This window comes from Serinus canaria, chromosome 4A (assembly GCF_022539315.1).
Source record: "Serinus canaria isolate serCan28SL12 chromosome 4A, serCan2020, whole genome shotgun sequence".
In the NCBI taxonomy this organism is placed as follows: Eukaryota; Metazoa; Chordata; class Aves; order Passeriformes; family Fringillidae; genus Serinus; species Serinus canaria.
This window is the reverse complement of record NC_066318.1, coordinates 18,987,343-19,015,342: the sequence shown is the minus strand read 5'-3', so window position 1 is coordinate 19,015,342 and position 28,000 is coordinate 18,987,343. Positions and strand designations below refer to the sequence as shown.

General features: G+C 60.6%; 2 protein-coding genes across 9 annotated transcripts; both read left to right on the top strand.

Moving 5' to 3' along the window:
- The first annotated feature begins 293 nt into the window (after positions 1-293).
- On the top strand, positions 294-23,566 carry NHSL2 (NHS like 2). 7 transcript variants are annotated; one of them, XM_030228708.2, is made up of 9 exons: positions 8,891-9,078; positions 11,559-11,760; positions 14,786-14,938; positions 15,761-15,897; positions 15,987-16,191; positions 17,053-17,184; positions 18,280-20,469; positions 20,566-20,698; positions 21,020-23,566. In XM_030228708.2, exons 2-9 carry the CDS (start codon positions 11,712-11,714, stop codon positions 21,330-21,332), a joined length of 3,312 nt encoding a protein of 1,103 aa, XP_030084568.2. In that variant the 5' UTR covers positions 8,891-9,078; positions 11,559-11,711; the 3' UTR covers positions 21,333-23,566. The 7 variants fall into 7 exon arrangements, with proteins under 7 accessions (XP_050830417.1, XP_050830421.1, XP_050830418.1 ...); XM_050974460.1 differs by lacking the exons at positions 8,891-9,078; positions 11,559-11,760 and adding an exon at positions 294-556; XM_050974464.1 differs by lacking the exons at positions 8,891-9,078; positions 11,559-11,760 and adding an exon at positions 2,572-2,767.
- Positions 23,567-24,155: 589 nt separating this feature from the next.
- PIN4 (peptidylprolyl cis/trans isomerase, NIMA-interacting 4) lies at positions 24,156-25,078 on the top strand. 2 transcript variants are annotated; one of them, XM_050974466.1, is made up of 4 exons: positions 24,156-24,280; positions 24,441-24,508; positions 24,625-24,744; positions 24,951-25,078. In XM_050974466.1, the coding sequence occupies exons 1-4, from the start codon at positions 24,241-24,243 to the stop codon at positions 25,059-25,061; spliced, it is 339 nt and encodes a 112-aa protein (XP_050830423.1). In that variant the 5' UTR covers positions 24,156-24,240; the 3' UTR covers positions 25,062-25,078. The 2 variants fall into 2 exon arrangements, with proteins under 2 accessions (XP_050830423.1, XP_018769719.2); XM_018914174.3 differs by having other exon boundaries at positions 24,903-25,078.
- The last annotated feature ends 2,922 nt before the right edge of the window (positions 25,079-28,000 follow it).

The following is a 28,000-nucleotide window of genomic DNA, read 5'->3' as shown; positions in this document are numbered from 1 at the left end:
ACTGAGATTCCTGCTTGGATGGATCTAAACATTTATTCCAAAAAAAGTGTTTTCACCCTTGGGTGGTATTTTAGAAGGATTCATGTGAAAGCTGAGCTGGCAGCCCTTGCTCAGGAGCTGGGCTGTGGCCCCCAAGGGCAGTAGGTCCCCTGGGGAGAGCAGGTCCTCAGGACCCCCTTCACCCAGTAAGAACTGCATGAAAGCATGAGGGAGTTCAGCCACTGCTTTTCCCTCACAGCCTTGGACACCCCGGATGTTTCTGGTTCCTCCTGCCGGAGCCCATCTCTGCAGACCAAGCTTAGAAGGAACTCTACGAGCACCGGTGCTCCTGGTTCTTCTTAGGAAGCACTTACAGCCTCACTTTGGCTGGGAATATGGCAGCACTTACGGACCAGGAACATGGATTGGCTTCAACTATGTGTCTCCTTGGAGTTTGCGTCATCCTAAGTCAGCATGTGGGATGCATTCACCTCCGTGTGGAAGCAAGTGCTGGAACGTGCCTTGGCAGCCAGTTCTGCAGCTGTAGGGAGCTCTGTGGTGCTCCATGCAGGCAGAGGTGGGAGTGCAGGATGGTTCTCCAGCTGTAGGGAGCTCTGTGGTGCTCCATGGAGGCAGAGGTGGGAGTGCAGGATGGCTCCCCATAACTTGCACCTGTGCAAGTTATCCATGCAGTGAGATACCAGTGGGCTGTGCTTTGGAGAGCAGACGACCCTTGGGGAGGGACACAGGAAACCACAGGAACCCTCCTGGCTGCATAGGAGCCCAGCAGTCCCTTGGGGATGCATTTCCAGCTCCCAGCCTGGTCAGCACTCCCTGGGTACCCAGTGCCAAGCCCACTGGCCATCCCCATTGACCTGCAGGTGCTGACACAGGGCTGGCCACACTCCAGTCCCCACGCGTGCACAGGAGCCACTGGCTGCCAGCACAAAGTCTGGATGGAGCAGGATCTGGTGCAGTGCCCAACAGGCCAAGGATGCTGGCAAGGAGAATCTTCTCCTTAGCCATGCCAACAAGCTCTGCCATCCTCCTCCTCCTCTCCCACTGGCTGTCTGCCTTGGCACCAGTATGCCTGGCAGGGAATTGGGCTGGCACCTCGGGCAGTGGCAGGCATGTGACTCTGTGGGGGTACCCACCAACACGGAGGGGGACTGTCCCCCATCTGTCTGCTGGAGCCTGACCCTGCACAGATGCCAGCCTGGCACAGCACAGTGTCTGGCAGCTGGGGACAGCTCCAGGAGCCAACATGGAGCTGTGTGGCATGGGGTGACTGAACGTGGTGGGCAGTGCAGGGATCAGAGGAGAATCATTACTCCTTGAGTTAATTTATGGCAGCAGATCAAAGCAGACATAGAAAAAGGTAATTCTGCCTGTTACCTAGAAATGGCCTGTGAGAGGCCATTTCCTCCCTTCCTGGCACCCTGAGTGGGCGGCTGCATCAATATGGAGCAGCATGGCCCCACTGTGAGCTTGGGTCCTGACTCAGTGTCCTCATAGCCAGGCAGGAGGAAGGGGACAGCAGAGCACCACATATCCCCACTGCAGAGCAAGCCCTCCTGGTACATGCGTGTCTGTGATTCTGTACATGTCTGAGAGTGCACACGCGTGTCTGTGATTCTGTACATGTCTGAGAGTGCACACGCGTGTCTGTGATTCTGTACATGTCTGAGAGTGTGCACGCGTGTCTGTGATTCTGTACATGTCTGAGAGTGTGCACGTGTGCCTGTTGCAGAGATGGGGGCTCCTGGCATGCTGAGGGTGCCAGGATCAGTGCTTCGGTTCTTCTGGAAGGACAGTCCCGAGTTGTCTTGTGCTTGGTCTGTGCTCTGTGGAAATGGGGGGACTGTGGACTCAGCCCTGAGATCACCTCCCCTTATGTCAGGATTTTGCTCCAGTGCTTTCCCATCCCTCCCAGCTGGCTGCTGTGACCACGGCTGCCCAATGCCCCCACCTCTCCACTGGGCAGGGAGAGGTCCGTCACCATCCAGTCATAGCCGTCCCCAGGGCCTCTCACGTAGCTGTGTCCTGTGAGCAGGGAGAGCAGATCCCCCATTGCACAGCCAGCATTCTGGCTGTGCAATGGGGGATTCCCCTCCCCACAGCTGCAGGCAGCAGCCTCCCAGGTGGTCCTGGCTGTCAGGCACAGAGAGGGCTGCCGAGGCCACCTGCAAGGCACTGCCTGTGTGGGACCAGCTCCCTTCCTGATGCACTGGGATGCCAGCCAAGGGCAGGGGGGAATGGACAGCCCCCTCCCTGACAGCCATAGGGTGCTGCCAGGCACAGGAAAGCTTCACCTGACTGCCTGGCCCCTGTTAATTACAGGAGGGTCAGCTGGCACTGCCCACAGCACCCATGCAGGCTGGCACAGCTGGCAGCAGAGGTGTGGATGCCATCTCTTCTCCACCAATCTCATCCCTTGCTGTGGTTCTCAGACCCACCGGAAAGACACCGGCTGGCAGGATGCTCCATCCCCGCTCAATCTCCACGGCTCCAGCACCCGCAGCAGGGTTGTGTAGCTATGTCTTTAAGAAGGGCCTGGGCTGGGGTGGGAGAAGCGTTTCCATCCAGCCTTTCTCCAGAAACCTGGTTCGATTTAGTGCGAGCAAGCGACTGCCAGAGCTGGCGCTGTGGCTGTCTCCCGCTCCCGGCCAGGGCAGCCGCCAGTCCATCCCGGCCATGGGGGCTGGGGGCATCCCCTGAGCTGTGGGGCAGCTGCCATACCCCGGGCCTGGGGCCCGGCGGGGAGAGGAAGAGGAGGAGGCAGAGTTGGGTAAGTAAGAGTTTTGCTCTTTCCTGCCTGTGGGACTCCCTGCCCCATCCCGGGAGGGCCTGGCAGCACCGCAGGACAAGGGCAGGGAGTCGTGGGTGCACGATATGGTGGCTGTCACTGCAGGTGGGCGCAGGCAGCAGCAGCCCCAGGGCTGGCACAGCCACCTTCTCGGCTCCTCGCTCCTGCCTGTGAGCACCAAGGGATGGGGATGGTTGGATGGGGCCAGCTGGGCACCCAGTGCCCATCACGGGAGGGTTCGCAGGCAGGACACATCCATGGTGGCAGCGGGCAGAGCCCCGGGAGGGTGCAGTGCCCTCTGCTCCCTGGCAGTGCCCGTGCCCAGCCCAAGGACTGGATGTGTCCCTCCTCTTCCTCCTCACCCACTCGGGCTGAGACAGGAAGCCTCCTCAGAGACCCCGCCGGGAGGAAGGTGCACAGTGTGCCCCTGCAGAGGGGCTGGGGGACCCAGTGGCAGTGCGGGGGAGGTGCCAATGCCACCCCTGGCACCCCACGTCTCCAGTAAGAGGCTCACAAATGACAGGTACTAGTGATGGTGCCACGGCACATGGTGGCAACGTGGCTGCCCGCTGCTCTCTGGCACAGCTGTTTTGGGGGGCATTCAGAGGAAGCTCTGGGGGTGTGGGTGCCTGTTGTAGGGTGATGGGGGCTGGGGCACCCCTGTCCCCTCTGCCTGACCCCACACACAGCTTTGTGCCGAGCTCTCATTGCCAGGGGTGTAGCAGAGCCAGGTGACTGCATTCTGCAGTCTTGGCACACTGGGAGCAGGGAGGGCAGCCCTGATAGTGCCCTTCCTGGGCAGGACGGTCAGGCCCCCAGTGCAGTTACTAGGACACGAGCAACGAAATATGTTTGGGGCAATGAAGGAATCCCAGGAATGCAGAGCCTGGAGGAGACTCGAGGTGGCACGAAGGTGCCACGGCAGCTCCAGCCCTGTACGTAGATCCCCTGCCGGGCCTCGGGGCGGGGGGGCAGCTTCGGGGCCAACGTCAGCAACATAAGGTGTTATGGGGCTCGGTGTCCCAGCTCTGCCCTCCAGCTTCGCGGGAACCCTGCCGGTGGCTCTGCTGGGACGTGGCACCTTTCAGAGTCCAGTACAGTCCTGGGAGTGACTCGCCATGGTGCCGGCGCGGGGCTGGAAACCCTGGCCTTGCTCCCCGACTCTGGCCCGGCCCCAAGCCGTTGTTCTCCAATGAGCTCATCTGCCTCGCTGATTGTGAGTGTTAGTATGGCCTCTTGGCCCGAAAATAACCAGCTCGGCCACTTAGCAAATGTTTATGGCTTCTTCATAACTGGGTTCTCTGCCAGGAGAGGGTCTGCTCCGGGAGCGCAGAGCGAAGCCGCTCCCGCGCTCGGGCCGGACTGAGCCGTGGCACCGGCATGTCCCCGCTCGGCCACCTGCACCTTCCTGCCCTTAGCCCGGCACGGTGAGCCCGGTGTCCTGGATGAGCCACCGGAATCTCTCTGGGCTCCCGGGAGCCGTGTGGCCAGGACAGTGCAGGCAGCCGTGTGTGCCCACGGGGCTCGAGGAGGAGGCGGGGTCCGGGGCTGTCCCGCACAAGTTGGCAAGTGACTGGGAGTGATGGGCACCTGGCGTGACTCCCCAGGGCAGGGAGCAGAACGACGGCCACGCTGCCGGATCGCAGCACCATGACTCACAGTGGGGCTGTTTGTGCAGAGGCCGCTGCCCCCCTGCCTGACACCGTGTGCTGGGCTCAGCTGGGGCTTGGGGAAGTGCAGAAAGTATTTTCTTCTTGGAATTTCTGCAAACCACCCCAAACTCGCTCCAGTCCTTCACCTCCCTGGGGAGTGCAGAGGCTGGGTGAGGTACCTACAGCCCCATGCCCGGGTCCCTGGGAGCTGAGGCACTGCCACAGCCCAGCCCCAGAACAGGGACACAGCATGGGCAGCGGGGTGCCACCGCGGGGCCCCCGCACCTCTGCGGCTGTCACACCCACCTGCTCCCACATCAGTCACACAAACTGCTCCTTGCACCAAGTACTGATCCAATTTGTGGCTGTTTCCATAACAACCTCCCAGCGCTTTCTGGTCCTTTCTGTTGCTATATGGATGCCAAGATCCGATGTGTCAGGGATGCTCGGTCCTGGGACACAGCAACTGGGCTGAGCCATCCCAATGCCTCTTGGCTACCAGGGGTGAAGCGCTCTGCACGTGAGGGTCTTGGCATGCTGAACAGGTTTCCCCACTCCGAAAGGGCTTTTTTCCCCATGAGAGGGATATGGTGAGGTTTGAGCCAGGGGAAGAAACCCAAGGGCAGTAGCTGATCCAAGACTCCTGGGGGTCCCTGAGCTTTGTCATGGCACAGCCCCATCATGGCACTGCCCAGGACTCTCAATACCAGGAATGGGGACCTTGGAGGCACTGGCAGACAGAGACGACCCTGTTTCTCCTACCTGAGATGACATCACCCCCAGGCCTGGCCTTTGCAATGTCTTGCAGCTCTCACACAGGTTTCCGGACCAAACCCAGTCCCAAAGCTCTTCCCACATCTACTGTTTCCCTCTGTGCATGACTCCAGCTGCTCCTGGAGCTGACCTCTGCCTCCTGTCAGAGGTCCCCAACCCCTTGCCTCCATCCATCCCCAGATCAGCCACCCACCCCAAAGGGACAGCACAGGGGTCCCCACCCAGCCCCAACACCCTGGTGTGGCCAGCCCCAGGACCTCACACGCAGCCCCATTGCCTCAGGGTGCCCAGCCCTGGCACCAGCTCGTCCCCACCACCCCGGGGCTGTCCAGCCCCAGGACTCCCTCTATTCATCCCTAAACCAAACGACTCCCCGGGGACTACCCAGCCCGAGGGCCCCCAACCCAATCCTATCGCCCTGGGGGCTGTCCAGCCCTGGTATCCCCACACTAGTGGTCTCAGGGTGCCCGGCCCCGGCACCGCCCCACAATCACCCTGATACCCCATAATCCCTGCCTCCTCGGGGGGTGTCCAGCCACGGTACCGCCATCCCCATCACCCCAGTAGTCCCCAGCCCCAAGCCCCCCATCCCATCCCCATCACCCCGGTATTCCCGAATCCCGCGCCGCCCCCGCCCGGCCCCCTCAGCCGCCGCCATTGGGCGCCCGTTCGGCTCCGAGGGGGCGGCGGGGCGGGGGCCGGTGCCGGTGCCGCCTGGCGCGGCTCGGCTCTGCTCGCCTGGGCTCGGAGCGGCGCGGAGCGGAGCGATGCGGCCCGGCCCGGCCCGGCCTCGCGGCTCCTCCCCGCGCGGCGCGGCGGGCCCGGCGGGGGGCGGCCGGGGGGCGGCCCGGGGGCGGCGGCGCGCGGAGCCCGGGCCGTGCGGCGGCGGAGGATGGGCAACGCGCAGCGGAAGGGGCCGCGCAGCCAGCGGCGGAGCAGGATGCGCTCGGCAACAGGTACCGGCGCGGGCGGGGCGGGACCGAACCCGCGCCCCCGCCGCCCCCGGGAGCACTGCCAGCCCCGCGACCCCCGGCTGCGGCGGCGGGCAGGGGGCGGCTCGGGCTTGCTCGGGCTGCGGCTCGGCACTCCTCGCTCCCCGGTCCCGGTGGGTCGCTTGGAGGACGCGAGCAGAGGTCACCCCGGCCGAGGCTTGTGCTGTCGGGGACGGCACGGGATGCGGCTGGCAGTGGGGCCACCGCCGTACCCCGGCGTGTGATACAGGTGCTGGCTGTCCGAGCTGCGGGGATCCAGCCCCGGGTTACAGGGAGCCAGCCCTGGGCACGGGGAGACGGCCCCAAGGTGGGGGGAGCCAGCCTGGGTAGTGGAGATCCAGCCCTGGGCATGGGAATCCAGTCCCAAGCTGTGGGAAGCCAGTCCTGGGCCTTGGGCTGCAGCCCCGGCAGTGAGGAGCTAGCCCTGGAGGCAGGAATGCAGCCCCACGGTGTGGGGAGCAAGCCCCGTAGTGGGGAGCCCCTGTAGTTGCTGTCCCCGGAGCTGGGGCCCCCAGGCAGGGAGCCCAGTGCCTGTGCAGCCCCCACAGCCCAGTTCCCTGCTCCCACACATCACAGTGGTGGTGGGTGTCTGGGGGCTTCTGTTCCACAAACAATCTTGGGGAGGCGGACAGCCCTGTAGCTCTGCAGAGAGCTTTGTGAGGGGGAGCAGAGGGAGCAGAGGACTCATTTGGAGCTGGGAGCAGACAGTGAGGGCAGATGCCCTCTGAGGAAGCAGGGTCAGAGAAGCAGGACCTGTCTGGTCACTCCTTTGTCCCTATGTAGCTGGTCCAGGCAGTTCAGCAACCCTCCTCAGTACTCCAGCTCTTCTTCCAGCCCAGCTCCTGGGAATGCCAGAAGAGCCAGGAGCTGGGGTCTGCCACAACTCCTGGCACCAGGCCCATCAGAGTCCTGGAGTCACGGAGTGCAGCATGCTGGGCTCTGCTGGCCCCAGCTCCTGCTGCCCTTTTCCTGCCTGCTGGCTTGGGATTGGGACACAGCAGTGTGGGCAGCAGCAGGTAACTGACAACCCTGGGAGGGACCTTGGGAAGATTGCTTAGAAACTGTAGAATGGGGACTGCTTGTCACAGCCCAAATGACTGTCGCAGCTTAATAATCAGTGGGCAGAGAGGGTGGCAGCACAACCTGACGCTGTCTAATTTTGCAAGCGCTGTTGTAGCGGTGGGTGCAAAGCACCGCAATGGGGCACAAGAACTTGGGGTTGCACAGGAGGCGACCAGGAGAGAGGCTGAGCTGCGGGTCGGAGGGGGTGAGAGGGATGGGGCTGGTCGGTATCCATCATCATCCTTGGCTCCTCTCCTGGGGGCATGGGAAGCAGGCAGTGATTGGACTGTGGGACGCAGAGGAATCATGGGATGCTGGCCTGTTCCCTACCGGGAGGCAGTGCCTGGACCACAAGGTGCTGGCCTGCAGATCATGTGGGATGAGGGATGCTGTGCCAGCACAGTGCCCTTGGCTCCCATTTGCAGGCATGGAAGATGAGCAGACCATCAGATGCTGCTCTGCTCCCTGCCTGCCTCTCCCACTCAGGGTGCCACTTAGAGGGAGAACTGATCACACTTCTGGATTGTCAAAGGAATTCTTGGAGCTGTGGGAAGGGCCCAAGGGGGATTGTGGGGCCAGGCCCTGCCCAGAGCTGGCTCATCTCTGTCCTCAGGTCACAGTTCCCCGCCAGCCTGGAGATGTCCAGCCGATCTCCCTCAGGTGCCTGGTCTCCCTGGAGAGACCTGCATCTGGCTGCTGGGGTCAGGGAAGGGTGGGATTTGGCACTGCATGCCTCAAAACTCGTTTTGGATGTAAAGCTTGAACAAATACTTGGACACTCATAGGGCTGCTGGGACCTCAGTGCCTGGGGCGTTCCTGAGCAGTTGCACACAAGCTTCCGTGCAGAGAGGTGGCAGCAGATCCAGGCTGGAGCTTATCTGCTAAGGGGAAGGAGCTGAGGCTCCATAAGGAGCAGCCCTGGGGTGGGTGTGGGTCGCTGCTGGTGTGGGATGTTCCTGAATGAAGCCTGTCCTGGGGGCAGCATTCTTGGCTCTCCTGCAGCCCTGGCTCCCAGGAGCCTCCATCCTCTGGGAGAAGCCCGCTCAGCTTCTCCTGGGGCACTGGGAAAGTGGTCCCCAAGGAGCCTTTGCTCCAGGTTTTGGAGGAAGCTGAAGTGAGATGAAGCTCTGGGAACTCTGGCAGCTCCCAGCTCAGAGCCAGGGGGTTCAGAAGGGCCCCTGGTTTTGTTAGCTGTAAGGACTGGGGGAGCTGGCGGCAGCAGTTCAGCCGGGCTGGGAACAGCCACAGGCTCCCAGTGCTGGTTTCCCCACAAGGGGTCTTGTGGTTGCTCCATGTAGGAACAGCCATGCTCTGCTGAGAGGACAGGGCCCCACGTGCCGTGTCCCCCCAGGTCACCCACCACTCTCAGATGGTGCTCCAGCTACAGCTGGGGGATATTTTGGTTCCATGACCCTGTCCAGCTCAGAGAGTCCTTCCTGTCCTGGCTACGGCATCCCTCTCCAGGTGCTGCAGTCGGGATGTACACAGAGGGATGTGCATTCCTGGGTGGCCTGCAGTGAAGGCGGGTGGATGTGGGATGGGCTGTGCAGAGTCACGGTCCCTCCACCATCCTTCCCCGGGGAAGGAAGAGGGGCCAGGGCCAGGACAATGGGCTGTGGCTCTGACTCAAACAGTCAGTTCCTGGTCACTTCCTCTCCCCGCTGGAGCTGGAGGCAGCGAGGACGGGGGGAAGCTCAGTGCTCTCAGCCTGGTTTGAGGCAGGAGCTCCTGGGTCGCCAGAGCGAGCGGCCTCCCCCAGCACACACAGCCATGGCCAAACTGGAGTGGCTCCTGGCACCCTGGCAGCGGGCAGGTAAGACAGGCAGTAGGGCAGGGCTGAGGCGGGCAGTGGGGGTAGTGAGATCTGCAGGCACTGCTCACTCTGCAGGGCAGGACCCTGGGCTGGGGGCAGCTCTTGGGCACAGACCCTCTGGAGGCCATGCAATAGCCCCTGGCATCAGTGCTGTCCAGCAGTACCAGTCTTGTGCCACCTTCCCCAGACTGACTTGAGCTGCAGAGTGTCTCTGTCCCTTTTAAATCCTTCTGCCATACCCCAGCCTTTCTCTGGGGATGTCCTTTCTCTGACAAAGCAAGAGAAAGACAGAGACTCCCAGCCCACATGTCCTACTGACTACTCATCAGTCTTGTGGTGACAGACAACCTGCCTGTCCCGGTGGTTCTGTGCCCTCCTGGCAGCTTCCATGTGCTGCTGACAGCAGGAGGGAGAACCATGGGACCATGGACCATGGGTCGATACAAACATCACAGACACCCAGGACCCTTGCTGTTGTCACTGCTCTCGGTCCTGCTGTAGCTGATTTCAGGTCTCAGGCTCCTTTGTCCCAGGACCTCTGGCCACATTCCCCTCTCAGGCGACTTCCTCACATTGTCCTGGCCCCGCGGACAGTAAAACCAGCTGGGCACAGGGGAAGCCATGTTTTCCTGGAAGCAGCCTCTGGAAGCAGCCTCTGGCACAGCAGCCCACACTGGGCAGAGTGGTGCGCACTGCCTGGGCTTCCATGAGCCACCGAAGAGTCCCAGCCAGGCTGGGGACATCACTGTGGGAAGGCTGGTGGACAACCAACCATGGCCACCCTATGCCCAGTGGTTCCTTTGGCCATGATGAGGCAATGTTGGGCTGCCAGGACTGGCTGGGTCAGACAGGTTGCCATGCCAGGCTTATCAAGGCTCTCAGGAAAGATTTGTGGCTGGAGTTTTGCTGGGAAGCATGGGAGAGTGAGGGCTGCAGTATGAGGATGCTGTCAGGCTCCCAGGGAGCCACAGCACAGCTGGGAGAGGAATCTGGGTGCTGGTCCTACTGCCCATGGTGGAGGGCTTGGTGCAGGAACCTGGGTCCAGCCAGACTCTGGGGCTCCAATGCCTGCCCCAGTCCTGCTGCTCTGGCCCTGGGAGAAGTGGATCTCAGCCCCTTGTCAGGGAGCAGCCTGAGTCCACCTTGGCTGGTGGGGTCCTGGGCCAAGCCCTGCTGCCAGCACAGCTGTGGGCAGTTCCCAGCCCCACAGCACGGGCGAATGGCACAGTAGGTCCCACGTGGGCCAGGCTCACTGGCCAAATCCTGCAGCACATACACCTCCCCTCCTGCTAAAACTCCCTGACCAGGGCCCATCGTACTGCTGGGACTGGATGTCCTGGCACACTGCAGCTCTGAGTCCCGCCAATGGACAGGGACATTATTGACTGGTTTGCTGCTAGTGGTTTTCATAGAAACCTCACATAATCCATCCATCTCCCCATGAGCCAAGGGACCCTCACAGCTGCCAAATCTGCCCTGCCACCAGCAACTTCTGCAGTGCCCTTATCTCCAATCAGTACAAAAAGCAGCTGATTCCTTGTTAGACAAGGAGCTTGGAAGAGCCGAAAACCTCAGGCAGATCCGGTGTTTAAGGCCTCTCAGTGCCTCTCATGCTGCTGGGCACCTGCGTGGGAGCACGGGGACGTGCTGTACCAGAGTCCTGGCATGGCTAAGCTGGGGTCTGGGCATGGCACCACTGAAAGGCTTCCTGCCCCTCTGGCCTCAACCACGAGCAAGTCAGACACCTGTGCAGGTGGCCCTGCCTCACTGGGGGATTGAAGGTGTGCCACCAGACATGTGACAGTGGGAGGTGTCCTGGAGAGGGTCAGATCTAGAGAGAGCATAGTCTCTTGGCTTCCCCAGTGAGGACTCATCCCAGGCACAGCATGTGCAAGTGGCACACGGGGCTGCTCAGTGAGCACCGCTGCCGTCTGGCAGTGGGCCTGGGGGTGTCAGCAGGGGGTCGCTTCAGGATTTCATTCAGACCTGGGTGGGCATCTGGCCCTGGGGCTGCCGTACACGTGGACGCGGCTCCACGTCCCGCAGGGAGCTGGTCCGGCAGGTCCGGTTCGGCAGGGGGTGAGCTTGGGACAGGAGGTGTTTCTGCGGCCGCTGCCAGCTCCCTCTGTGAGCTCTTTTCACTTCCTCTCCACTCGCTGTGGAGCAGCATGCGCCTGGCTCGTACCACAGGAATGTCCCCAAGCCGCACGCGCCGGCAACGAGCAGCCCAGGATCGAGGGCAGGCCGGGCACTCGCTTGAAACTGGTGGCATCCGGTCCCGGCACTGCGGCACACGGCTCCGGCCGGCGGGCTCGGGTGCTCTCAGGATCGGTCTCGGCCCCAAGTTCACTGCCCTCGTCCTCCGGCGCGCTCGGTGCTCCGGACCAGCGGCGGCAGCTGCCGCTGCGCCTTTACCCGTTGCCATGGCTGCTTTGCTGATGGCGCATCGCCTGCTGCTGCCGTTACATCATTCCTGACAGTGCTCCACGCTGGCAGAGGGTCCGAGCAGTTCCAGACGTGCCCCCGGCACCTCCTGCACGTGGGGAGCGAGCCTGAGAGGGAGAAGTTTGGCAGTGAATTCAAGCGAGAGGCATCGTTTCACAGGAGCTTCAGCCTGGATTGAAACAGCTCTGATGGCTCTGTCAAATATCTCCTTGTGGATTCGGGATGCCTGGGCTGTGGGTGAGTAGGGATTCTGGCATGGAGCAGGGGTGACTCAGGAGATACTGAGGGGCTGGGATCCTGCAGGGATGCTGTTCCTGCAGGAGAGAGTAGAGCTCAGCTCCCCTTCAAGAGAACTTCCCAGGAATTCAGCCTCAGTCCTTGTGTACCCGCCATGGCCACAACACCCCGAGCCTGGACACTAGCTCACGCTCAGCAGGACTCTGAGGCTGCAGCATCTGCTGCAGCTGAGAACATTCCAGGCAGATGTCCTTTGGCAGGCAGGGTAGGGGATGCTACCTGCTCCTCTCTGCACGCCCTGGGGCCAGGAGGGTGCCTGGAGCCAGCAAGGAGTATGGGGAACCCCCCACCAGCCATGCCTCAGTTTCCCTCAGCAGCAAGGCTGGCCAGGCTCAGGTCTAGACTGCTGGAGTTGGTGGGATGGAGCTGTCCCTCTGGCTCTCCCGTCCCAGGATGCCTTCATCTCCTGCAGGCATTTGCCACGGGGTGGGAGCCCCTCAGAGGTATTTTGTGCTCTGAGCCTGTCGCTGATAAGCGTGGTAGGAGGGTCACTGCCAAGGGCATTGGCTCAGCTCAGCTCCCCTATCCCGGCCAGCCACTGTCTCCTCTTGCCAGACACTCCCGCTTGGCTGGGGCATCCCGTGCCCATAGATGGGGGCGGCATCTGGGCTTCCTCGCATACTTACAACCTGCCCTTGTACTGAGCCTGCATAAGGCTGCTCCGAAATACTGCCTGTCTCTTGGGAGCAATGTGGCAGTGGCACTGAATCAGGACTGCTGGCTCCTTACACCCTATCTCCGAGCTGTCGTGTGGTGCTGGGCTTGGCATGCTACTCCTAAAACACCCTCGGAGTGGCTGCTCCCAGGGAGCCAAAGCCTCGGGGTGCTGCTCACTCTGGCACAGTGCTGTCCTTGCAGTGCACGGTTGGGCCATCTGGGCGTCAGGAGAGTGCTCGGCTCATCGGTTTTTGCCCCTACTCCTTCTCCCCTGCTGGAGAGATGCAGCCCACGATGTCTATGCCTTGGTGATGCCAGCACCTCGGCAATGCCAGCAGGCCAGCAGTGCCTGCACCACAGCCCACACCGGCTCAGGACTGCGCCGTGTCACTCACAGTCCCAAATGAGCATGTGTCAGCAAAGAGGGGGAAGCTCCACGGGGGAGGACCCCCGGCACTGCGTGTTCCCCTTGTGGCCGAAGCTGCCCCTGCGGCGGGGCAGGGTGCTGGGCGTGGGTGCTGCCACATTTCCGCCGCGCCCAGGGCGGCCCCGGATTTGGTGCTGTGGTTTCACCACGTGGTCGGCGCCCGAGGTGAGTGGCGGGGGTGACTCGGAGCAGAACGAGGAGCAGAGGTGAGCTTCCATATTCCAGGCACGGCAGCAGGGGTTTGGAGAGCTGCAGGGGCTGCTCAGGACATCCCTGAGCCCTTGGTGAGGGTGGCTGCAGGGGGATATATAAGCAGAAGGTGAGGAGCATCACCTGTGCTGAGGCCAAAGGCTGGGGCTGCGTGAGCCAGGCAGGGGGTGCAGCAAGCTAGGATTTGGGGTGCACCATTAGGCTGTTCTCACAAATGACAGGGCAGCACTGGATCCCCCACCTCGCCAAAACCAGCAGGTTGTGGGGTCTGGAGTCTGCAGAGGGGAAGGTGTGGTCTCTGCCTCTGGCACTGGGGGTCAGGTTTTTGGTGAGATGCCTAACCTTGCCCTGTGCATGGTACACACATGCACACGTGTGCCCCAACACCTCTTGGTTGGTATGGAAACAAGTAAAATTATTTAGAGGAGGAGGAATGAAAAAAAAAAAAAAAAAAGGAAAAAAACCCCAGTGTTAAGGCCTGTCGTTATGGAAACAAATCATAAAAGTAACTAGGGTGGGGACATGGCACCTTGCTTTGGGGTGCTGGGCATTGTGCAGGCTCCATCAGCTGGGGGAAGGGTAGGCATGAGGGCACCCAGGGGCACAAGAATGTTGTAGGCAGGAGGGCATCTGGGAGCAGGAAGGCTCATGGGGGCAGGATGGCACCATGAGCAGCTAGGGGGATGCTTAGGATGAAGTGCAGATGAGCTGGACCACAGCTGCCTGATCAATGGGGGCTGAGGGAAATGTGGCTTGTGCTGGGGGTTCCTCGCATGTTCTGGGGCCATTCCCCTTCCCAGATATGTTGGATTGATTTCACTGCCTCAGCTGGGGCCTGGCATGGAGCAGGCTTTGGCAGCAGGGCAGTGTGTTCCTGGGGCCAGGCACTGGGCTGCAGGTGGCAGAGGGGAAGTGTTTGTCACACGCTGGTAATCGGAGCATCTCAACTGATGGGGATGGGGATGAGACCGTGCAGCAGAGGATGAGCCCTGAATCTCCAAGGATGACACCCTAGTCATCCATATCCCTGTTTAAAGCTCACGGAGACCCAGTCTGTGCCTGACAGGGTGTGGATGCCCTTGGAGGCAGTGTACCAGTGGGGTAGCACTCCCTAGAATCCATGCTGGGTACAAACCCACATCCACTCAGCGCAGCCAGAGCTGCAATGTTCCCATGGCAAAACATATTTGTGGGAGCAGCCCTCAGCTCCCCACAGGGCCAGTTCACTGCTGAGCCCAGATCCTGCTCCCAGGGGCTTTTCCACCCATCAGGGTGTTTCAGAACGTCTGAGCAATCCTCACAGAGTTTTCCTTCCCTGGAGAGCTTTGGGGGTGTCCATGCCAGGGAAAGGCAGGTGGGCCCCGAGCTGCAGTGCAATGGAAGCAGTGGGTCTGTTGCTCCAGCCTTTCAGTTGCAACTTCTGCTCTTCCAGAGCCAGGATGTTGCTTCACCAGAGCGTGCAGCTTTTCCTGCACCCGGGTGTGGTTAGGCATGGGTGGCAGGGCTGGCTTCCTTCCCCAATTTCAGCCAGCTCCAGGCAGCAGCCTGCCAGGGTGGGATGCAGCCACATCCCAGCATTCCAGGAGAGCTGGGGTGGGATGAGCATTGTGCTGGCACCTGCAGGAAAGCTGCCCCCCACCTGCCTCTGATCCCACTCTCCTCTGCCTACAGCCACCTCTAACCTGGACCTCGAGAGCAAGAAAGCTGCCCCCACCAAGCTGCCATGGCAGCAGCCTGTGAACGTCTTCCTGGCAGCTGGGCGTCCACCAGGCATGGAGCAACTGCACCAGGAGGCCCAGCTCAACCTCCAGAGCTTGCTGCAAGGTAGCAAGGAGAGGGGCTGGAGTGGGCTGGGTGAGGGTGGTGGGTGGGTGCTCCCCAGGCTAGGTCACCACCGTGAGACTGAGCTCATCTCCCACACACATGTCCGAGCCACTCCTTGGACCTCACCAGGCCTCAGGAGTTGGGTCCTGGGCTCCAGTAGTCCTTCAATGATCTCTGCTCCCAAGTCACAGCTGCAGGTGTCAAAGCAACTGGGACCAGGATTGCCTGCTGAGGCCACTGATGCCAGTTAGGCTACCAGGGCACCCACAAGCCCCTACGCAGCACAGTTCTCACAAGGGCCTAATGGACCTGTCATTGATCTGCCTAACTTGATCAACACGGCCAGTGGTTTTGTTTCCTTCCAATTTCTGGCCAAGGCTGTCACGTGGCCCTGGCTCAGATACTCCTCAGGCATCAGATGAGATCAGCAGCCCAGCTATCCCCCAGCTTGTAATCTCATTAAGTCAGCCTGAGCAGCCCTGCTTTCTGCAAGTCCACAGCCACCAGCATTAATTAGCTCAACAATTACAGGATGGGGATGCACTGAGTTGCTGGCTGTCCCCAGTGGGGCTGTGTCCCAGTGAGACCACCGCATCACCTGACTGCACCCCGGGAGGAGTGGGGCAAGCTGCTGGCATCCTTGCACTTCTTCAGTTCCCCTCCTTGGGGTCTCCCTTCCTCACCTTCTGACCTGCCTGTCCTGAGCAGGGATGGCCAGCTAGGCTGGGGACAGCCAGAGGGGACAGTCACCATCCCTTCACATGCACCTTGCTCCAGGATCTGGCAGCAGGAGCAGGGTCCCAGGTGCTGTTTTTCTTGCAGAGGAGTATGAGGAGCAGTACACCGAGAGCAGGGTCACTGGGCAGACCTTCCGCTCTTCTGGTCACCTGCCCCCTGACACCTCCCCTGAACCATCACCTCGACCCCCACCTGCCAAGCGCCTTGAGTTCGTGCTTATGGTGAGTTCTGAGGTGGCAGGGCAGGCAGCAAGTCCCTGTTTGCGTTCCATCCTTGTCCCTTTAGTGGCTGACATGCCTTTCTCCTGTAGCCCCCGAGCCAGCGAGCGGCTGAAGAGGAGACCACCAGCAGCACTGTGCTCAGTGCTCAGCCTCCTGACACCTCCCTGAGCCTCCCCACCAGCCCGGACAAGCAGCCCCCCTGGCCCAGGGCCTTCCCCTTGCCCCCCGAGGAGGAGAAGCAGTGGCACCAGCCCAGCTCCATCCAGACCAATATTGTCCCCATCAATGTCTCCGGTAGGGCAGCACTCCATGGCGAGGTGGGAGGACATGGGATGCAGGCAGAGATGCACCCCAGCAGCCATCTGGGGCAGGGGATGGGTGGTGGGAGGGGGCTGTGGCTGCTAGCTGTGTTGCCGTGGGTTAGGTGGGCACCAGGGCAGAGAGGGGACAGCAGGGCCATGCTGGCATCCATCACTCCCAGCCATCTCTCATGCCATCTGCAGCTTTGTGTGACTGGTCCGCTTGGCCATGCTGCCGGCAGGTCTCACATCCCTGATGTAATACCCAGCCAGTCAGGTCTGTTGTCACCTGGGCTCTCACCACATACCGTCCACCCTGCCTGTCTCACCTGTCTCCCCTGTCTGTCCATCTGCTCATCCTCTCGGGCTGCAGCTCCCAGCAGCGCGGTCCTGCCCAGTCCTTGTAGACACAGATGCCATGCTCTAGCCCAGGTCAGAGTCAGGGGCTAGTGGCTGGGTGAGGTGCCCCTTCTGAAGGGCAGAGGTGTCTCTGCACTTTCCCTCCATCATGGAGAGCTGTGCCAGGGCCATATTGGTCCCTTTCCCTCTCCATGCCTCATGTACCCATCCCTGTTCTGGCTTAGCACAGTGGTGTTGGGCCCAGCCTCACCAGCACAGACCAGTGCCTGTCACACAGAACAGGGCTGGTGTCTGTGGCTTTCCAACCATCCCACTTCCGTCTGCAGCATTCCCACCGTGCCTCCATTTCCCCCGTGCTCACCCCACCAACATCCTGCATCCCACACTCCCACCTGTGTCACCATCCCAGGCTGGGGACTCACAGAGAACATGGGCAATGGAGGGGGCCGAGCTCCCGGCCAGCAGCGTGGTGTACCGCTGTTTGTTTTGGCTACAGGGCAGCACTTTGCTAGGCACGTGAGTGCTCGTCACTCCCTGTTTAACACAGAGACTGCGATGAACCCAAAGTCCACCCTGCGGCGTAGACGGACCATTATTGGATTCCCTAACCTGTCCCTGCGAGACCAAGGTGACGGCAAGAACCGCGCAGGCTGCACCCAGGCAGGGCTGGCAGCTCCCAGAGCTGCCCTAATGGTGGCACAGCCATCCCGGGGCTGGCAGCCAGCCCAGGCACAGACGGGCTCCCGGGGACACCCAGACCGCGGGGAGGTGCAGGCACCACCCTGACTCTGCGCCCTCCCAAGGCACTGAGGTGCTCACTCACTGGTGACACTGGGTTGGCCTGGGGCTGGCATGGCATCAGGGACAGCCCCTTCATCCTGAGTCAGGATTCTGAGGCAGGAGTCACCCAGCCTCGGCTCCAACAGCTCCCTGTGCCCACCTTCCCAATGGGCAGACCCTGTCTCAGGGTGCCATGGCTGTGGGGCACACACCTGGCCAGATCTTTGCTGCAGCTGGCGAGCTGGCCATGCCATGTGAGAGTGGCTGGAGTGCATGTGAGAGTGGCTGGAGTGCTTCCAGGCTGGCGTTGGACCCTTGGGAACAGCAGCCACTGTGGCTCAGGGGTTCTGTCCTGCTGTCCCCTGTGGAAGGTGTAGAGAAATCAGAGTCAGCCTCTCTCTGGAGGGAGGTAGAAACAGGGAGAGAAGCCATGGCACCAGTTGCTCCAAGGCAGTTTTCACAGGGTAGGAGGAAGGTTTCTTCCCATGACAGTGGTCAGACCATCAACAGGATGGTCACGGCTCCTCCTTGGAGTCAGTCAGACCTCAGCCCACCACAGCCTTGAGCATCCCTGTCTGCTGGGGGTGTTCAAAGCAGGGTTGCTGGCTCCTGTGATGGGGTGGCACTGTGAGCCACCATGCCCCCCTCTGTCCCATCTGGCAATGCCTGACCTGGCTCCTCCTGAACCCCATCTGAGTCCCCATCATGAAGCACCAGGGCAACACTTTGGTTGCCATGGGACTGATGTCCCTATTGGTAGAGCCTCCTACCATGGCTGCTTATTTGTCCATGGCACATTCCAGCATGCCACAGACCCACATTTTATGCCTCAGCAGAGGTGCAGCCTCAAGACTGGCCACAGGCTGGGACAGCATGCAGAGGAAGGCCATGTCCCTGTGAGAGAGGCGGGATGGTGCTCACCAAGCTGTGTCTCTCCCCGCAGGCAGCGCCAACGGCCCCACATCCAGCACACATGTACCCATCAGTGAGTCCCTGTCCTGCAGCTTTGTGCCTGAGACCACGAGTAGGGGGATGACGTCCCAGGAGATCAGCCCTCGTCCACCCCTCTCAGCCCCACTGAGAAAGACCTTCAGTGACCTCGGGGCCCGCCACTGCCAGCCACCTGCTGCCATGGATGGGGCAGCCAACCCCTGTGCCAGTGCCTGCAATGGGACACAGGGCACCCTTTTTTCTCCGCCGTGGACCCCCCCGGGTTATGGGAGCCCCCCCGGCCTTACCACTGGCCCAGGCAAGGGGCCCACCTGCACCTCACAGGGCAGCTTCATCCCATCACCCAGCCCAGGTTCACCCGCCGCCTCCACCTCCTTCTTCATTGCCACAGAAGAGCACATGGGCAGCAATGGGCCCAGCTTTTTCTCTGGCCCAGTGCCTGCTTCACCCCCCAGCTCCGGGTGCATCCAGGGAGCCAAGGGGAATTTCTTGCCAGGAAGCCAAGAGGAGCTGGGGCCAGCGGCAGGGCCAGCGCAGCTGGAGGTGGAACGGGCAGGGTGCCGGTTCCGTGAGCGGTCACTGTCAGTGCCCACTGACTCAGGGTCCCTCTGCTCTGTGGACATCGCATATGCTGAGACCCGGCGGGGCAGCGCCAACTATGCCCTGAGCTACCCCAGCGCCAGCTCCGAGGGCAGCACCAGCACTGACAACATCTCCCTGGGGCTGGAGCCTGAGGGGCAGCGACGGCGGCGCTCCAAAAGCATCTCCCTGAAGAAGGCCAAGAAGAAGCCCTCGCCACCCACACGCAGCGTCTCACTGATCAAAGAGGGGCAGGACGGTGATGTGGGGCTCAGTGCGGCACTGCCCAAGGACCAGCGGCCCAAGAGCCTGTGTATCCCACCAGAGCTCCAGGGTCACCGGCTAGTGCACACCAACCCCCAGGGGAGTGCAGGAAGGGAGCCCAACAGCACAGCTGCCCCCCACCAGTGGCATCTCATGGACTGGAGGGCAAGCAGTGATCCCTACCAGTCCCTTTCTGGCTCAAGCACAACCACAGGGACCACAGCTGTTGAGTGTGCCAAGACACAGGGCAGCTCTGAGTCCCTCGTGTCCCCTTCAGTCTCCAGGGCCACGACGCCCTCCCAGCTCTCTGCCGAGGCAGACCTCAAGACCTCCTCACCAGGCAGACCCACAGGGCTGATGTCCCCATCCAGCGGGTATTCCAGTCAGTCGGAGACCCCAACCCCCACTGTACCCACCTCCACCATTCTGGGGCACTCCCCACACCAGGTGCGTGTGAGGCCACTGGTCCCCGAGAGGAAATCCTCTCTGCCCCCCACATCCCCCATGGAGAGGAGCCCCAAGGGCAGGCTGTCCTTCGACGTCCCACTGACTCCACCCGCCCACCTTGACCTCTCAGGGCTGAAGATCTCCCTGAAGGGGAAGACTAAGGTCAGCCGGCACCACTCTGACTCCACCTTTGGCACCAAGCTGGCCCAGAAGACCAGTCCCATCACACCCATCATGCCCGTGGTGACACAGTCCGACCTGCGCTCTGTCCGTCTCCGCTCCATCAGCCGCTCAGAGCCAGAGGACAACACTGATGGCCCAGAGCACACAGAGGAGCCAGCACACATCCCCTGCCCAGGGCCGGAGAGAAAAGTGAAGCCACCCGTGGCAGAGAAGCCACCACTCGCCAGGCGCCCCCCGTGCATCCTGCCCAAGCCCCCAGTTCTGCGGGAGGAGGGTCCACTGTCCCCTAAATCCCCACCAGGCACTACCGCCAAGGAAAAGGGGCTGGCACAAGATGCCTTTGTGGTGCTGCGGAGAGGGGAGCTGAGGAGGGGTCTGGGGGAGCCCCAGTTGTCCCTGACCCCAGCGGGGCCCCGGCAGCTCTCGCAGGGCAGCCTGGATGAGCTGCGGCCAGAGCGGAGCGGTGCTGAGGGGGAGCGCAGGAAGGCCAAGGTGCCCCCGCCCGTGCCCAAAAAGCCCAGCGTGCTGTACCTGCCACTCATCCCAGCTCCAGCACAGCTGGGAGCTGGTTTGGGGGACCTGCCACCCACCCCCAGCCCCATCATCACCCTGGACACTGACCCCACCTGCTGCGACCCTGATGCTGAGGATCCACCATCTCCCAAGGCTGTGGGCACCATGCCTGCCAGTGAGCCTGTCTCAGAGCAAGGTGAGGGTCTCTCCACCCCTGTGGCGAGATCACCCCAGGGATAACAGTTCCCCATGCTGCACGGGGGATTCACTGCTGTCTTCTCCCTGCTCACAGGCAGCTCAGCGGAAGCCGGCATGGAGGAGAAGAGCTTTGCCAGCGACAAGACAGCCGAGTCCATCGTGGAGGAAGACGACGAGGTGTTCACAACATCCCGCACAACGGAGGATCTCTTCACAGTGATCCACAGGTAAGGTTGGTGCATGCACTGGAGGGGACAGCCCCTGTACCCACTGTCACAGCTCTGGGTCAAGTGTTTCTCCACCATGACGGCTCCATTTTTCATACTGGGGCCAATGTTCATCCTTGGGGACAGTCCAGTTGCTTCTGCCTTGAGCAGAGTGCAACCAGGAGGGAAGGTGCAGATTAGTCCTACCTGCCAGGAGCACCACCTGCCATGCTCATGTTATCACCTTGCCCCAGCAGAGCAGGCTGGACACTACCATGCCCCTAGCTCTGGGACCTCGCCCCAGCCCCAGACTGCTCCCACCCATGTCCCTTTGGTGCCTAGGTCAAAGAGGAAGGTCTTGGGGCGGAAAGAGCCTGGTGACACCTTCAGCAGCCGACCCACCTCCCACTCACCTGTAAAGACTTCAGGCTCCCCAGCTGGCGAGTCTCTGGCAGCAGCGGGCAGCAGTGGGAAGTCTTCCAGCAGGAATGAGGATTTTAAAGCTCTGCTCCAGAAGAAGAGCAGCAAAACAAGCCCCGGTACTCGGCCATCTGCCGCCGAACTGCTCAAGACCACAAACCCGCTGGCCCGGAGGGTCATCACAGAGTTTGCCCCTGAGCTGGACGGTGAAAACAGCCTCAAAAGCCAGCCCTGACCACACAGGGGCTCCTCCAGCCAGAGGGGTGACAATGGCTGCAGAGAGAGCGCTGCTGCAGAGGCCTGTCCTGGCTGCTGGGGAGCCCTGTATCCTGCTGGGGGGTTCTTCTGCTTTTGTTCCTTACTTGGAGAGCTGCTGACAGAGAGGCAGTGGCTGGAGCCCAAGGTCTCATAACTCTGGGCCCTTCCCACAGAGGGAAGTTGCTGAAACTGGCCCTGGCTGAGCCAGCTCCTGGAATTGAAGGCACCTGCCTAGGAAGCAGAACAGGATCACAGCCTCTGGTCTTGCCCCATGCCTGCAGCAAAACAGCTTGAGACTTTTTGGTCCCTTTGGCATGTGGTACTTTAAACAGATTTTCTAATGCACAGTGGTGGTGATGTTTGATTCTCTTCCCTTTGACATTGTACCTTGAGTTTCCCATGCAGAGATCCCCTGGTTGAATTCAGCTGGACACACAGATGCACTTTGGGAAGACGCCAGGGGTTCAGCTGGATCTGCGGTTGCTTTTGAAGAGTCACAGGAGGTTCCCTGTCATTGCCCTGAGCATCCTCCCTAGCACACAGGGAACTGGCACCCGGCGTCCGCAGCCAGCGCCACCACCTCAAGCCAAATCCCCACCCCTTGAAAGCCCCCAGAATGCTGCATTTTGGAGCTCCTCAGCTCTCAGTCCAAAAACAAACCTTGGGGTCATCTCCACTACCAGTTCCCCCTGGCCTCACTGCACAGGGGGTCTGGCAGCCACCCCACTCCCATGCCGGGGGTCCTGCACCCACCTGCCAACTGGGGCAATGAGGGTGCTGTGCCATGGGAAGGAAGCTAATCCCCAGCTCTGCCTCCTGCATCTCTACAACAGACCCTGTGACAACTTCTCCTGCTGCCCTGGCCACCAGAGGTCCTGAGATACTACCAAGATGGTGGCTGGAATCCAGATGGACTTCACCTGAGCCACCTCCCTGGTGACTCCAGGGTCCCCCCAGGATTGCCCACCACTCACCTGTGCCCTCTGGCTACCAGGGAGCTGAGCAAGGCCGAGTGGGACACATGCCATTAGGGCAGGTGCACAGGGCCGTGGAAGAGGGTTTGAACGTCCCCAGGTGGGATTCATCCCCCTCACTCCCAGCTGCCTCTTCCTGGCTTGGCTCCAGCATGGGGGTCCAGCAGCCAGTAACAGAGGCTGTGGTGTGGAGCTCGGGGCAGGGCAGGGAGGAAATGTGAGCTCCGAGCAGGAGCACGGCCACACGCCCAGAGAAACAGGAAGGGCCAGCCACGGCTGACAAGGAAACAGGGCATTTAGGAAAATTTCTGCTTGATTTCTTGATGTATTTCAACACACTCCAGCCCTCCTGTGCTGCGGGGGGAGTGGTGCAGTGGGTCCAGGCAGCAGCAAGGCACCACAGCAGTGCTTCAGCTGCCCCTCCAAGGGGCCTGGTCTGCTCTGGGGGGTCTCTGCCCTACCAGGAGCTCTGCATCCCTGGGGAGCACAGCCGAGGCAGACACTTCCCAATCCTTGCCACCACCCTGGATCTGATCCCACTGAGGCTCCAGTGGGTTCCCATCTCCTCCCTCCTGGTATTTGCCCATCTCTCTCTTTCCTCTCCCAGGGCTGCAGATTTAAGCCTGTAATTAAGAGCCAGGCTGAGAAACTCAGGAAAAAAAAAATCACAAGAAAAGCTCTATTGAATGTCCACATTTCACCCCCATCCCGTGGCCCCAGCCAGTGGCAGGGTGCTGGCATGTGATGGGGCCAGGGCACAGCTTGGGAAGCTCTGGGGACAGGTACATTTTGCACATGACTGCTCAGGAAACCAGGGACAGAGTCGGCAAAGGGGGCTGGGGGCAAGCATGGGGCAGGGACCCCCCTGCAACACCCCCAGCACCACTGGCAGCTGGAGTGGCCAATGCTGCTGGGGTGACATATCCAAGTGGGCCAGAAGTCAACTGTGGGACAGAGGTTGGCCATGGGATGGAGATTGGCCATGGGATCAAGATCCTAATTTCCCTGGCTGGAGGAACATGCTCTTCCTGGGGCTCTTCCTGCCTGAGTGCTCGTCTCTGGCCGCTCTCTCCCTGCTCCCTCTGGCTGCAGCTATTCCCCTGGGAAGGCAGTGGATTCCCGGGAAGAGTCTGGCTGGCAGACAGCCCTGCCCCGGGGTGGGGGCCGCCAAGGTGCCAACTATGGAATGCTGTACTTTTTATCTCGCCAGCTTGGTAAAGTGGTCCCTGCTGCCTGACTGTGCCTGTTCTTCTTTGGGCTGCCGAGGGACCGGGGCTGGGGAGGTGGGCACCCCCTGCCAGCCCTGGGTGACTCGAGGGGAACCGGCCCCATTAGCTGGGGCTTTTCACAGCGCCTGCCGCCCGCTCCTGTGTCCCCGTGGCTCTGGGGCGGGTGGGGCGCAAGGACACCGTGAGGTGTCAGGGACGGCCCAGCGCTGGGGACAGGCCGGAGCGGGGGCCGGGGATGGTGCGAGGGGCTGCGGACGGACGTAGAGTCCGAGGGGCAGCTGGGATGGATGAGAGGGACAGAACAGCCCGGGGGGACTGCTGGGTCAGCCCTCGTGCTGGGAGGGAGCTGGGGACAGCCCCGGACCCTGGGCACAGGCCGGGGGGAGGACTGGAAGTGGGGAGAGGTGGACTGGGGCTGGTCTCGGAGTCCTGGGGCCGGAGGGATGGATGAGGGCGACAGCCCTGCGTGTTGAGGACAGCCGTGGGCGGGCGCTGGGTACGGCCGTGGATGCCGAACGCAGCCCTGTGTGCCGGGTGGCTCCAGCCCCGTCCAGGCGGGTACAACCCCGTGTCGCGCGGCAGCTCCACGCCGGCACAGCGCGGGCAGCCGTGGGCCTCGAAGCGGGGCGGGGCGGCCCCGCCCGGCGTGGAGTGGGCTGCGTGGGGGCCTTACGGCGGCAAGATGGCGCCCAAAGGGAAAGGCGGCGGCAAAGCCGGGAAGGGTGAGCGGGGCTGGGCGGCACCGGGACCGGCCGGGCGGGGGTTCTGGGGCACCACCGGGACCCGCCGGGCTGGAGCCCGGGGGCGGTGGGGGCCGAACCGGTCTCAGAGCCCGGCAGGGTCGGCGGGGACCAGGCTGGTGTCAGGGTGCTCGATTCACAGGCGGCGACAGCGGCAGCAGCAGCGAGAGCAAAGCACAGGGCCCGAAGGGAGGCGGCAGCGCCGTCAAGGTGAGCGCGGGGGACGGCGGGGACCAGGCGAGGTGCGGGTTCTTCGCCCCAGCACCTGCAGGCTCGTCCTGCGCCGGCCCCGCTCCTCGCCCCAGCCCCGCTGCCCGCCCTTCCAGGTTAGGCACATCTTGTGCGAGAAGCACGGCCGGGCCATGGAGGCCATGGAGAAGCTGAAGTCCGGACAGCGCTTTAGCGAGGTGGCGGCACAGTACAGCGAGGACAAGGCCAGGCAAGGGGTGAGTGAGTGCTGCACCGTGACAGGGCAGTGGGGCCAGGCAGCGGCTGCGGGAGCCTGCGTCCTGCTCATCACCAGCAGGACCTGTCCCACGGCCACATCACCCCCCCTTCCCTGCTTCGAGTCTCGGAGCTTAACCCCGACGGTCCCCTGATGCAGGGAGACCTGGGCTGGATGACCAGAGGCTCCATGGTGGGACCATTCCAGGAGGCAGCATTTGCCCTGCCTGTGAGCAGCATGGACAAGCCTGTGTACACAGACCCTCCAGTCAAGACCAAGTTCGGATACCACATTATCATGGTGGAAGGCAGAAAATAAAATGTGAATGACCATGATGACCTTGTTGACTGCTTGAATCCTGAGTCCCAGACACCTTGGCCTTGGAGCAAGTTGGGCACAACCAGCAACATTCCTGGAGGCAGCTGGCTGTCCCTGCCACTGTGCTAGCAGAGCAGGGCCCTGCCTGGAGAGGTAAAGTGTCTGGGAAGGATGAAACAAGAGCCTTTTATAGATGTTCAAGTCTCTGTTGCCTGGCAGGCTAGCCTCTTCCTTCTCACAATATCGGTGGAGATAATGGCCTGTCAGTGGAATGAGGTGCCCAGGTTTTTATCTGCAAACAGAAAGGATGCAGAAAGGGACAGAGGGGGCTCCAGGGCTTGGTCTCCATCTCCATCCTCCCCAGGAGGATGCAGACAGCTCCCATGGTGCAGTTTGTGCTCCAGAGCTGCAGGACAGTCCCCTTCAGTGGAGGGTGGGTAACACTGGAGCTGGGTCAGGCCGGGCAAGGAAGGGAGCTGGGGGTAGGAGAGGAGGATGAGCTCTCCTGAGCACAGACTCATCTCCTCCTACAGGTCCACCTTGCCCCCTCAGAGCTGGGGGGAGAGACTGGATAATTCAGATTTAGATGAGAAAAAAACCCACTAAATGCTTGTGTGCCACTTCCTGTGCTCCCCCATCCTGTGGGGTGTGCAAGGGAAGCAGCCCAGCAAGATTCCTGCTATCTCAGGAATCCAGCCCCAAGCCATGATCCCCTTGCCCACAGAGCCCCCAAACCAGCCACAGCTCCAGCAACCGGCACCATCTTTGCTTACAGGTGAGCACTATGCACAGAGCTCAGAGATGAGGAGGAAACATCAAAGAAGAAAATGTCCTTCTCTTCCCTCTCTTTTCAGGGTATTGGTTTTGCTGAGTATGGAACGCTCAGAGAAGCCAATGAATGGCTTGCAATGGAGGGCAGATAGGCTGCCCAGAGCAGACACTGCCCTATGTAATGGTGCTCTGTTAATAAACCACTTGTTTCCAGGCTACCAGAGCCCTGTTCTTTCTTTTGGCAAAAACACATCGACACAACTGCACCAGCAAATCTGACACGTTTGCTGTGGTTCCGAATACAAAGAGCTCCTCTCCCAAACTGCACAGCTCAGCCAGGTGTGGTGTCCTGTGCTACGGTGTGGTATTGCAGAAGGCAATGCCATGGCACAAGGAAGCATCCCTATCTGCTGCTGGGCTGTTACCAGGTGAGACTGGCAGGATGAGCACACCAGGCTGAGGCTGTGTTGGTGAGAGGCAGAGTCACTCAAAGCCAGAACCAGGAACAGCTGGTTTTGAGCTGCTGGTTTGTTGGACTGAGGCACTCTCAGCCAGTTTGCTGACCACCACTGAGCTGTGTGGTGTGGTGTGGTCACACCCTGGAAAGGAAGGATGGATCCAGAGGGACCTCGACAGGCTGGAGAGGTGGGATCACGTGAAAAGTACAAAATTCTACACCTGGGTTAGAACAATCTCAGGCACAGCTGCAGAAGGGGCAGAGAACGGACTGAGAGCAGCCCTGAGAGAAGGGCTTGGGGGTGATGGTTAACAAAAAACTCATGAAAAACCATGAGTCAGCAGTGAGCATTCCCAGCCCCTTTGAACTGGGCTGCACCCAAAGGAACATGGGCAGCAGGTGAGGGAGGGGATTCTCCCCCTCCACTCTGCACTCCCACGATCCTACCTAGAGTCCTGCACACAGTTCTGGGGCCCCCAGCATAAGGAGGACATGGAACTGTTGGAGCAAGTCCAGAAGAGGCCATGAAGTCAATAAGAGGACTGGAGTGCCCTGAAGAAGGAAGGCTGAGAGAGCTGGGGCTTTTCAGGATTGTTCAGCCTGGGAAAGGTTGTGTGGACACCTCAGGGCACATTTCACTATCTGAAAGGGCCTACAAGGGAACCAGAGAGGGACTCTTTATCCAGAACTGGAATTACAGGATACAGAGTAATGGATTTAAGCTGACAGAGGGCAGGGTTAGGAGGGATATTGGGAAGAAATTCTTTCTTGTGAAAGTGATAAAACACTGGCACAGGTTGCCCAGAGAAGCTGTGGCTGCCCCATCGATGGAAGTGTTTCTAGGCCAGGCTTGGAGCAGCCTGGTCTAGTGGAAGGGGTCCTTGCTTGTGGCAGGGGTTGGAACTGGAAGGTCTGTAAGACACCCAAATGGTGGGTGACCTTCCAGCACCCAAAGTGGCTTATTTAAAATCCAAAGGAGGGAGGAAGCACAGCACCACAGACCAGGGCTGTACAGTGGCCATGGGACTGTACTGTCTTCATCTTCTCAGGGGAGAGGAGCAGCAAAACCTGGAGGATAGAAAGATGAATCCAGGGATGCCAGCATGGAGAGGTGTTGGAATCCTAGATGCTGAGAATTTTAAACTTTCTGTGCTTAAAGGCACAGAGCTACAAGAGAACACTGCAATTGACCTGAGGCTGTGGAGAAGACTTCCAAAATTGATTGATAGCACTGGGATTATGGGTGTGTAGCTGGTTAGAAGTGTGTAATATCACAGGGTGGAAAACTTAGAGTTTGGCATCTTAGAATATAGAAATAAATATGAAGCAAGATGGAGGTTTTAGGGCAGAGGCACCTAAACTTCTTCTTCACCTTCTTCTTCCGTCATGGGTTTGGAAGATGTTTTGTAATTAGACAGAAAAGTTGGCATTGCGAGCTTTGAAGGATCAAGTTATTGGGTTAAAAGGGAAAATAATCTAGGTGTCCTTTCTTAATTGGATAGTTTAGTCTTAAAAGACCTTGTAACAAGAGATAGTTGGCCATTTTTGTGCCTTGCTAATGAAAGGCTGCAGAACTCATGATTGTGAGGCTGTTTCACTGATAAAAAATAACAAACACCTGAGTTCGAACATGAACTCATGTGCCTTCCATCCCAACCTTGAGAAACCGATAGAGAGGTGCTTAGACATCAACAATAGCATTCTTTTATTG

Bases quoted from the DNA above. Each gene is read 5' to 3' on its own strand.
- NHSL2 (XM_050974460.1), top strand. From the start codon at position 454: ATGTGGGATGCATTCACCTCCGTGTGGAAGCAAGTGCTGGAACGTGCC. The intron at 16,192-17,052 runs GTAGGGCAGCAC...TTTTGGCTACAG, and splicing joins TGTCCCCATCAATGTCTCCG to GGCAGCACTTTGCTAGGCAC. The intron at 20,699-21,019 runs GTAAGGTTGGTG...TTTGGTGCCTAG, and splicing joins CTCTTCACAGTGATCCACAG to GTCAAAGAGGAAGGTCTTGG.
- PIN4 (XM_018914174.3), top strand. From the start codon at position 24,241: ATGGCGCCCAAAGGGAAAGGCGGCGGCAAAGCCGGGAAGG. The intron at 24,509-24,624 runs GTGAGCGCGGGG...CCGCCCTTCCAG, and splicing joins GAGGCGGCAGCGCCGTCAAG to GTTAGGCACATCTTGTGCGA. The intron at 24,745-24,902 runs GTGAGTGAGTGC...CCCCTGATGCAG, and splicing joins AGGACAAGGCCAGGCAAGGG to GGAGACCTGGGCTGGATGAC.